This window comes from Microtus ochrogaster, chromosome 5, assembly GCF_000317375.1.
Source record: "Microtus ochrogaster isolate Prairie Vole_2 chromosome 5, MicOch1.0, whole genome shotgun sequence".
Classification (NCBI taxonomy): domain Eukaryota; kingdom Metazoa; phylum Chordata; class Mammalia; order Rodentia; family Cricetidae; genus Microtus; species Microtus ochrogaster.
Genome location: NC_022012.1, coordinates 3,314,071 through 3,325,533, shown reverse-complemented (window position 1 = coordinate 3,325,533; position 11,463 = coordinate 3,314,071). Strand labels below are relative to the sequence as shown.

The 11,463-nt window shown below is 43.0% G+C and overlaps 1 protein-coding gene across 1 annotated transcript in view; it reads left to right on the top strand.

Annotated features, from left to right (window-relative positions):
- Nucleotides 1-11,463, top strand: part of Yap1 (Yes associated protein 1) — a gene marked incomplete at its 5' end in the record, with an annotated part of 87,991 nt that overhangs the window by 60,884 nt on the left and 15,644 nt on the right. The window contains 2 exons of the mRNA XM_005346808.3: nucleotides 7,994-8,175; nucleotides 10,331-10,378. Of these exons, the coding sequence (XP_005346865.3) occupies nucleotides 7,994-8,175; nucleotides 10,331-10,378 (230 nt within the window). The remainder of the gene's footprint in view (nucleotides 1-7,993; nucleotides 8,176-10,330; nucleotides 10,379-11,463) is intronic.

The following is an 11,463-nucleotide window of genomic DNA, read 5'->3' as shown; positions in this document are numbered from 1 at the left end:
TGTGTGTGTGTTTGTTTTCCTTCTTTGGGATTTGCTGCTATGAGATCATTTATTGTCTGTGTTTTTGTGAATGTAGCTAACTTCCTTGGTTTGGAGTTTTCCTTCTAGTACTTTGTGTATGCCTGCTTTTGTAGCTAGGTATTGGTTAAATCTGGTTCTGTCATGGAATATCTTGTCCTTTGATGGTGATTTAAAGTTTGTGGTCTGGGCTGCCATTCGTGGTCTCTTAATGTCTGCATATGACTTAACCCGGACCTTCTGACTTTCGTTGTTTTCCATTGAGAAGTCAGGTGTAATTCTGATAGATCTGCCTTTATTTGTTCCCTGACCTTTTCCCTTTCCAGCTCTTAATATTCTTTCTTTATTCTATATGTTTAGTGTTTTGATTATTATGTGGCGAAGGGTACTCTTTTACTTTATTTTTATGATCCAGTCTATTTGATGTTCTGTAAGCTGCTTCTTGTATCTTTATGAAAACCTAAAATATGCATATCTCTCTTTAGGTTGAGGAAGTTTTCTTCTTTGATCTTGTCGAATATATTTTATGTGCCTTTGAGCTGGAGTTCTTCTATCCCTGTCATTCTTAGGTTTGGTCTTTTTATAGTGTCCCATATTTCCTGGATTTTGTGTGTTAAGGTTTTGTTAGATTCCTTTGTTTTTTTACTAATATGTTGATTTCCTCTATTGTATCTGCAGCACTTGAGATTCTCTCTTCCATATCTTGTATTCTGCTGTTTGTTTATGCTTGCATTTGTGGTTCCTGGTCATTTTCTCATAATTTCTGTTTCTATAATTCTTTTGCTTTGTTTTCTTTATTGTCTCTTATTTTGGCTTTTAAGTCTTTAATCATTTAACCTTTCACCTGTTTGATTGCTTTTTCTTGTTTTTCTTTAAAGAATTTGTTGATTTCTTCCAATTTTTTTGTCTTTCCCTCTATTTCTTTGAGTGAAATTTTCATTTCCTCTTTAAGGGCCTCAAACGTTCTCCTAAAGTTATTTTTTAGGTCATTTTCTTCTGCTTTATCTATATTTGGTTGTTCAAGTCTTGTGGTTATAGGGCTACTAGTTTTTATTGGTGTGGTGTTGCGTGTGTTCTTACATTGTCTATCTGTCTTTTCCTCTGATTGGTATATTTGGGGCTCTGTGTGTTTCTGGTGATCAGTCTTCCAGGTACCAGTGGATCCAAGGCTCAGATCGTTACTTCTTGTGTACAGTCAGGGCCATGGTTCTAGTCACCCTGGAGGTCACTACGTGTTCAATGGTCCCTGTGGTCACTCTGCAATACTGGAAATCATTAGGGCCTCCTCCTAGTGGGAGGTTGCTGGTTTAAGCATGCTCCAGTGGAGGTTGCTGGCTCAGGCCTGCTCCCTCAGTGGTTGCTCCCTTGTACTTACTCACGTGGGGGGTCACTGGTTCAAACTTGCTCTGGCAGAGGTCGCTGCCTCAAGCCTGCTCTATAATGGGCATATTTAAAAGCCAGAGATTCAATTATTGTTTGTCTAGCTTCTGAATTTGGTATCATTCTGTTTACTGCAGATGTCAGTCTTTGTAAGGAATCTGTGAAGGTTTTCTCTTGGGCCCTGTATGACTTCAGTAAATGACTCAATTTCTTTCCAAGCTCTTCCGTGGCACAAATCATCTAAGGCCTGTATCTTAGCATTCAAATTATCCAACTTTTTTAGCGATAAGACAAATGATAAAGCTGATAATGTGTACATTTGAGATTACACAAATCCCATCTAAATTAGATATCCTCATTTGTTCCATTTTTAAACTTCTAGCATATTATCGTAAGAGACCCAAATCCCTCCATTGTAATGGTTTCTCCCATTTTTAAATGTGTGAAGAGAGTCTGTTTTAACTAATTTTTCCGTTTAAGAATCCCCAGTTGTCTTCCCAAATCTACCGAAGATGTTGATGAAGACGTGAGACTTATTGCTGCTGTGTAGAACAGTAAAAGCCTGAATGATTTCAAGGCAGCTCCCTGCTTTGGCAGCCTGAGAAGGGGGTTCAGGGAGAGCCCGGTACCTATGGTAGAGAAAGAGAGAGAGCCAGCTGCCTGGAAAAACGGGCAAAGGGGATTTTCGGGCCGGGGACTGCCTAAAGCAGAACCAGCCAGTGTAGGGCAGGTGAGTCCTGTGGTGTTTGGAGCCCAAGTGCTTCTGGAGTTTGGTTGGCAGCTGGAGTCTGTTTCAGACAGGCTACAACAGGAAAATCCCGAACTCACTCAGAGGCTTTGGGGGAGAAAGAAAAGAAAGCCTAGCCAGGTGAGGCTGGAACCCCATATGCAGCTTCAGCCTGTCCTGGTGGCTAAAAAGCCACAGGCAAACAGCTTTATCGTGAATTCATACCCCAAACGTTGAACGCCCATTGTAGCACGTTTATTAAAAACCCAGAGGTAGGTTTTGGGGTTTAACCTGAAGACCAGAAAAGCAAAGTACTCGCCTGTATGAATGTTCAGACCAAACAAGAGGGTAACTTCCTGTATCATCCCACCTTATATTTCTCTTCAGTGCTGGGATGGGCGTGCATCACCATCGCCTGCCCTCTGGCTAACTAATGCGGTACTGGGATTAAAGAGGTATGCTACAGATTAATAGAAATTTAAGATACAAGAGCTAGGTAGGAATATGCCTAAACCATTGGCCAAGCAGCGTTATAACTAATATAGTTTCTGTGTGATTATTCAAGTATGGGTGGCCAGGAAACGAAGGTGCATCCTTCAATTACATCCTATGTTTGTTTGACCCATGTTGTGGAATATTTAACTATGTAAAATTGTGTTACATTTGTTTATGCTACAGAATAATATTTTAACTATGTAAAGGTGTGTTGTGTTTGTTTCTGCTGCCTTTGTTAATGATGTAGAGTTGTCTTACATTGGTTTATGCTGTGTTTGTTTAATTATATAATGATGATCTTGCCTGCCTAAGGCACCTGATTGGTCTAATAAAAAGCTGAAGATCCAATAGTAAAAGAAAGAAGGAAGGAAGGAAGGAAGGAAGGAAGGAAGGAAAGAAAGAGAGAGAAAGAAAGAAAGAAAGAAAGAAAGAAAGAAAGAAAGAAAGAAAGATATGTGCTACTGGCCTGTATGGCTGACTAGTGTGACTGTTTTTGCATTCTGGTCTTTAGGCAAGCTTTATTTATTTATTAAAATATAGATGAATATCACTACGGTTAGGTGACCTACTCAGACTTGCCCTAATACAGACACTTAAGGATTAACTGCAGGTTAGGTCTCCAAGATAGCACCAATGTTCTAATGTAAGTAGCCTACCTTAGGGCTTGCAGAGGTGGTTCAAGGTTACTAGCACTTGTTCCTCTCGCAGAGATTCACAATCATCTGTAATTCCAGTTCCAGGGGAATCCAACAACCTCTGAGTGACCAGGCACACTGTGGTGCACAGATATACATGCAAGCAAAACATACACAAAATAAAAATGAAATTTTAAAAAACAGCTCACCCCATTCTTTTGCCAACAATACAATTAATTAAAACCCAGAAATTAGAGGCTTACTTTTTAAAAATACACCCTGCTTTATTAACTCTTTAAACATGAAGGGTGTCCGTATGTGTGGCTGTCTGTGCACTGTGTGGCAGCACCAGAGAGAAGGGCGGTGCTGTGATCTAATTAGATTGCACACCAGAGTAGGCTATTCAGAAATAGAAATAAGAAATAACCAGTATAGATGACCAAAAATTATTAAGTGGAAGCTATGAACCCATGGAGAATAAATAAGGGAAGTTTAGAAGATGTCTAAAAGCGAAAAGAACTCATGGCTTCCTTTTTATCACAAGCAAACAATTTCCTATCCCTACCACATACACTGTGAGGAAGCAAACACGATGGCCCAGCCAGACAAACCTGGAATCCCAGCACTTGGGACGCTGGGACAAAAGGGTTGGGAGTTTGAGGCCAGCCTGGGCTACGTGGTAGATTATCATGTAGAAGAACACACGAGCATAGTTCATGTGCAGCCAACGGACTGGGTGAGAGGGTACAGCACCCTTGAAGCCTTAGGATTGCTCTCCCCAGCAAGAGGGGGAAGGAACACTGGGAGTTTTTTAGACTTTAGAATAGGCCTAGCAAAAGTGAAGACACACTGGGGTGGGTATATTCTCTTTTTACCCTCAGATAAGTGAAGTTGACTTTGTGGGAGAAGGGTCTCCTTATCTGTTAGTACTGAGGGTGTGGCTGAAATCTGGTTTGGGGCACAGTGAGCATGGAACCTTTTCATGACTGAAAGCCAGCAGAAAAAGCTGCTCAGGTCCTCTGTCATAGCACAAAGACACCAGCCAAAACATCATGAGCATTGTCGGGATGTCCTCGGACTCACTGCCTGTGTGAATAAGACGCTGTGGAGCCAGCTCATCCTAAACAGTCTTAAATCCTGCACAAACGAAATTTCAGGTGATCAAAAGATATATGGCAAAATTAGAACTTCAGATTAATACCTCTGAAGGATTGGTAAATTGCTGCCATGTGAAACTTCTAAAAAAAGAATGAATCATTAAAACACATTTAGGATTTGTTTCTGCTGCATCCTATGAACATTGCTTAGATTCTGTTTTAAACAAATTATTTTTTAAAAACCAATTGACATATAAACACCATAAGGAACTGATGGGTTTGAGCAGTGTAATCATGTTTTTGTTGTTATTTTAGTGTTGATGTGTTTCAGATATGTGTTTTGAAATGTTAGTGTGAGTTTCTCATAACTGAGGGCTGACGAAATGGATCAGTGGGTAAAAGCTCCACGGAAGCCTGAAGAACCCGAGTTTACTCTCTGGAGCCCGTGTGAAGGCCGGGGTGCCTTGCACTGCACCTGTAGTGCTCTGCTGTAAGATTGGGGGTGGAGACAGGAGAATCAGCTGATGCTTATGAGCCATCCGATGTTTGGAGTGCACAGTAAGAGACTGCTCCATGGTTGTCAGTGTGATACAAGCTAAAGTCATCTGAGTGAACCTCAGTTGAGAAAACGCCTCCAGAAATAGGATTGTAGGCTGGCCTGTAGAGCATCTTCTTATTTAGTAATTGATGGGAAAGAGCCCAGCCTGCTGTGGCTGGTGTCATCCGTAGGCTGGTGGTTCTGGGGTCTGCCAGTAAGGCCGAGCAAGTCAGGAGGCACACCTTCTTGTGATCTCTAGCTCCTGCCTCCTGGTTCCTGTCCTGTTTGAGTTCCTGTCCTGACTTCCTTTGAAGATGAACTATGAGGTGTGAGGTGAAAGAGGAGTACCCTTGGCTAATACAGAGATCCTGCCTCAAAAATGAGGCAGAATGAGAGAACTGACTTGAGCTGTGCACACACAGGGTTGCGTTGTTTGTCTGAAAATAGGGAAGATAGAGGTGCGACAAGTTTATCTGTCAGTTGATAACTTGGGGGGTTGAGGGACAGACACATGAGGCTCGCTGTATTATTTCTGTTTCTACATGCTTATGGAAATTCTTTTTAAAGATCCAAAGTATAGTCTTGGATGCCTAGAAATATGCTTCTCAGTATGCGTCATGATTTGTGAAATCACAGTAGGAGGTGTCTGTGACAGTGGGGAATGATTCTCTGTTTCAAAATACACATATGTGGTAAGTGGCGTAAGAAGTAAGTTTACTAACTTGAGTCCTCTGCAGAAGTAAGTCTAAACTAAGTAAATGTAACTGAAAAAATTACGAAGGGAGGGGGCATACAGAAAATCTGGGTTGGGGTGGAAGTATAGGAACAAGGGGAGGAATAAAAATAAAATTGATAAACCACTGTGTAGTCTAACAGATGGCTCAGGTCTTGCTGAAATCTGGCTCACACAGAGAATGATCTTGATTTTCCCCTTCCAATGTTCTTGTTCCGTATCACCATACTGCTGACATCTTAGAGGACCTAGGTAGACGAAAGAGAAGGTAGGGTTCCTGTTTCGAGTTTTATACCAATAGCTAGAATGTCTCCCTTGGTGGATAAGTTCTTAACTGCTCTTCACACTTGTTTATTGTTTATTGGTCCTGTTCTGCTCCTGTGGTGGTTTAGTGCTCTTCTTGTGGCTTTGACCTGCTCATCCCTGTTGAATTACGAGCGGCGGGGCTGCGTCCCGGCACCTGGCCACCCCCACGGCTAGCTTTATACCCGAAATAATTACACGGAAACTGTATTTTTTTAATCACTGTCTGACCCATTAGTTTTAGCCTCTTATTGGCTAGCTCTTACATATTGATCTAACCCATTTTTATTATTTTGTGTAGTCCACAAGCCGGCTTACCAGGAATGATCTTAACCTGTATCTGTCTGTAGTGGGACAATCATGGCGACTCTCCGACTCAGCTTCTTTCTCCCCGCATCCTGTTCTGTTTTCTCCGCCTACCTAAGGGCTGGCCTATGAAATGGGCCTAGGCAGTTTCTTTATTAATAAGAAATCACTCCCACATCACATCCCTGTGGGGAATGGCTGGAGAGAATGACTGGCAGGAATGAGAGACTGCATCTCTCCTGCAGGTCTTCTCCCTCCCCCTTTTATTCAGTCTGGCTACCCAGTTTGTGAGTTCATCTTGGTTCCTCCCTCATTAACTGAGCCTTTCTGGAAGTATCCTCACAGAGAATACTAGAGACATGTTTTCCAGATTATTCTAGGACCCATCAACTTGACAGATGACTTAACTACCACAGGGATTGAACCCTGGGCCTTTCACAGACAGGCATGTATGTGTTAATGCCATTCAGCTAGATCCATACATAGCCTGTCAAGATTTATAACTGTACACTGGCAATGCCAGGTTTGCTCACAAAAGAGGGCAGGATGGATGTACAAGGACCTTACCCTGGAAGCTAGTAGCTAAAGAGTGATTTAATTCTGCTTTCTTTTTAATGTCCTAAAGCATCAGGCATGCTGCCCCTGATGTTGTTGGGAAGTGTTTCTTGTTATACTCTTAAAGAGATGCTGTCAGGTTGATACAAGATGGCTAAGGCAAGAGGCTTGGGTGGTAAATGCACTGCCTCTGAACCTGGTGAGCTGAGTTTGATCCCTGGGACTCACATTGTGGAAGAGACAACAGCCTCCTGCAAGGTGTCTTCTGACCTTTACAGGCCCACAGTGGCACACCCAGAGATAAGTATGTGATCAAAACGGGTTCCTCTAGAAGACAAACCAGTCCAAATGGATTATGTGGGTTCAGTGACAAAAGTTGACTTTCTGGGTGGTATGTCCGGGTTATGGTCATGTTCACGAAACCTACCTACATGCAGGCTTACTTGGAAGGGGTCACGCAGGTCACTGAAATTTATATCCTTTATAAAAAGTCTTCAACCTTGTTTTTAATGGTTGTGCATGCATGTGTTTGTGCATGCACGCAGATTGTGTGTGGATGTCAGAGAACAACTTTTTGGCATCAGTTCTCCTCCCATCTTACTTTTTTTTTTAATATTTATTTATTATGTATACAATATTCTGTCTGTGTGTATGCCTGCAGGCCAGAAGAGGATACCAGACCCCATTACAGATGGTTGTGAACCACCATGTGGTTGCTGGGAATTGAACTCAGGACCTTTAGAAGAGCAGGCAGTGCTCTTAACCTCTGAGCCATCTCTCCAGCCCCCCATCTTACTTTTGAGACGGTCTTCTCCCTGCGTACCGTAGATTAGCCAACCCTCAAGGAACCCTGGGGGTTCTCCTCTGCCTCCTGTCTCAACTGCTGCGATTACAGATGTGTGCCATTACATTCTGTTTTATATGTGGTAAATACCTTTATCTGCCAAGCACCTCAGCGTCCCCTCTTACTGTATTTGCACAGCTTGCCACTTTGGTGGCATAGGCTTTGATTCCTATTCTCTGATGCTATACAAGTTCCATTTGCCTTAGGGCTTCCGTAACAGTTGTGATGGCAGCAATGAGTCACAGCCATCATTCTCGCGGTGGCTCCTAAGGGATGTCTAGCTGACCATCTGTGTTCTTGCTTGCATACCTAAGTTGTTCTCTGCTAGTTTTTTTTCAGGACATGTCTCTGTTTCATTTCAGCCATGAACCAGAGAATCACTCAGAGCGCTCCAGTGAAACAGCCGCCACCCTTGGCTCCCCAGAGCCCGCAGGGAAGTGTCCTGGGTGGGGGCAACTCCAACCAGCAGCAGCAGATGCAACTGCAGCAGCTGCAGATGGAGAAGGAGCGACTGCGCTTGAAGCAGCAAGAATTACTGCGGCAGGTGAGGCCACAGGTTAGAGTCCAGCCTTTCACTCTTTGCATTCTCACACAAGAGTCTCTGCTTTTATCTTAGTTTTTGTTAAGGGAATGTTGGCTTTATGAAAGTAGGGTCTGTCTGGCCTGTCCTTGTCCTCTTCCTTGACTGACCTCAGGCTACATACCCTGTAATTCATGGTCATGCAACATGAAGAGCTGTGTTAGCCAGAGTGGTGGCTCATGCCTCTTACCCCGCACTTGGAAGGCCAGTACAGAAAGATCAGGAGTTCAAGACCAGCCTGAGCTTCATGAGACCCTATGTCAAAGCAAACAAAAAATAAAAGAACACATGAAAATTATCTGTTTGGGCCATAGTCATTGCAGTTTGAACAGAAATCAAAGGAAGCCGAGATGCTTGTCGCAAGGGCACATGCTGCAGACGCCGTGTTTCCCAGAGCTTCGTAGATGGAGGTGCTCGGGGCCGTCCCGGAGAAAGACAATTTGTACCTTAAACGAATTCTTGGTAGAGAGTATACCAGTGTGACATTTTCTTTAATGACATGTTTCAGCATTGCTAAAGCAAAGAATTTCCTTTAAGACAGATTACAGCGATCCCTGAGTTTAGACTCCGCGTGTCTTTTGGTATGTTGTTTTCATGTGGAGGGGCAGGAGGACCTGACGGTGAGGAGCTTGAGACCCTTCCCTTCAGTACACACTGTTGGTGTTCAGGCTGAGTAAGAAATTTCTGAAAACAAGTTTGGGGCCGAGGTGTAGTCCAGAAGGAGCATTTGCCTAGCGTGTGTGAGTTCCTGGGCTCACAGAATCCCCAGCCCCACCCAACCATTTTGTTTGTTGTGTTTCTTACTTCAAATATTTAAGATATTGTTGGTAGTGGGGAATTGGTCTTTGGCTAAGCAATAGATCTTTTCCAATTTGTATATCAACTCTTTGAATAGATGGTAACGTAGTACAGTAGCCAAGAGTGTACAAAAGGAGAATCTTCTTTATCTGGATTCTCTATTTTGGTTGTAAAATAACCAACTATCTTGTTTACACCCCTCCCCCAAAATGTTGCAAACACAAAACTGTTTGTGCTCTTCCCAAGCTGCCTTTTCCAAATCAGAGGCACTGTGCACATTTAAAATCAGTTTTACCTTATATACAGTAAGCTGAATCATGGAATCTCAGACAGACTCATCCTTAATGCTGGTCCTCCTTTATAAGGTGTCCCTGTAATCCAGATGTGACTGGCAAAGTTTATGGTCTTGTAAAACTGTTTGTAACAGATGCACAGGGGAAGCATCCTAATGCAGGGGGCGCCCCGTTCACTCCCTCATGGGAGAAAGGAAGGGTACAATTGTACAAAAGACCGAGAACAAAGTAGCATAGCAAGGATTTCAGTGTGTGGATGTTAGAAGAAATAAAAAATAAAGCCTAGTGTGTTATCTGTTGTGACCAAGTACTAACTGGGCAAAGTAAATGCAAGTTTCAATTTTACATGTGGGCTACCAAAAATTAAGAAACTTTCATAATAAGAAGCTCACTTAATTTATAATGTCAATGTTTTCTCATTTTTACATTTATTTTTAAAGTAAAAAATGTTCTGTTGTCTCTCTGCTGTGTTACATCAGTTAGCCTGGTTTTCTTGGTGGGCCAGTTCTGCTGCTTCTAAAGAACTTTTCTAACTGTTCTTGGGTGGTGGGTCCTGAACAGAATGGCCCCCTTCTTTGGGTGACCTCTGCTACTTTTCTCTGCTACCTACTACTGCCTCGTGTTGAAGGGACAGATCTCTGTTCTGATGCTAATGGACTATTTTGTTTAGCAGCCTGTAAATTGTGGACATCCTAAGGCCTCTGTGAACTTGTGTCTTATCACTGAAACATTGAAAGTTATCTCTTCCCGCTTCCTCTAACACAGAAGCAAAGAGCCTACCTGACTGTTACTAAATTTTGCCTTTGTCCTGGTGCCAAGTCTTGCTGTCTGTCTTCAGTGCTGCGACTGTGAGGGCCAGTCTGTTCTGTGGCGACTTCATTGGCTCCTGTCCTCCTTAGCCTGCTGTTCTTGGGTAGCTTGGGAATTCTGTGCTTTGGTGAGATGTCTGGATACAGTTTATAATCAGCCTACACAGCCAAACCATGTGGCTTACAGTAATTTTTATCCGTCTTATTTTTTACTCTTAGGCAATACGGAATATCAATCCCAGCACAGCAAATGCTCCAAAATGTCAGGTAGGCTCTTATATGATGTTCTAGCATTGGGGGAAAAGATAACTAAATTAGGAAAGAGAGACACTGTTCCTGGCCCTGTCCTCTCTAGAGATGAGCCAGAGTGAATATGTTTGAATCATCTTTCTCCCAGGAGACTTAGCATTGCTTTTCCAAGGGACTGTGCCAGTCCTCCCAGGGTGTGTGTGTGGCTTTGGGGACTCTCAGGACTTCCTAGTTCGTGCGCACACAGTGTGTGTCAGTAGTCATTCTGCCAGCCTCCAAGTGTGGATGATTTTTATCTCTTTTTCCTAACGTTTTAAAAGAATCATAATTGAGCTAGCAAAGAAAGTTGTTAGTTTATATACTTGCAGGCTGTTCTTGGAAATCACAATGAATGAAAGTTTTTCTCAGTGGCCCTTCTGAAGGAAGGCATTGTAAATGCTGAAGCTCTCAGAGGAAATTGAGCTCTGCCCAGTTGGTGTTTCAGGTCTCTTTCTCCACGGGGAGCCCCAGGGCACAGTCACAGAAGAACCCGGTATTGACATGGCTGCTCTTCTGCCTGACAGACTCCTATGTCGGCCATGGGAATAGTTGTGTTCTAGAAACCGAAGTGGATCATGCATATTTCTGCTTTATAATACTCAAGTTAATTAGTAGCTAGAGGGTCCATGTACCTCTCTTAGGTGAGCAGAAGCAGCCATGAAAAATGCTCCTTAACTTTCTTCCTTTGCTCCACCCTCACCTAGCTTTGCTTTGAGGAGTGAGTCACTGTATTATATAACTCAGACTGGCTTCGGCTTTTTCTGTGGCTCCCCTGCCTCAGCCTCCCGAGTGCTAGGATTGCTGCCACACTGCAGCCACGCATCTCGGGATCTTTGGAGCGGCTCTGGGTAATAAACAAAGGTTAGTGTTTGGGTTGGCTGTAGAGGCAGGGGCTACCAGAATGATACTCTGCCAGGGAATTCCTCGGCGATGACGTCAGATATCATCCTCAGAGACCAGTTAACTTTGTAAGAAAATAAACTCTAACTTTCCTTCCTTCCTTCCTTCCTTCCTTCCTTCCTTCCTTCCTTCCTTCCTTCCTTTCTTCCTTTTTTTTTTTTTTT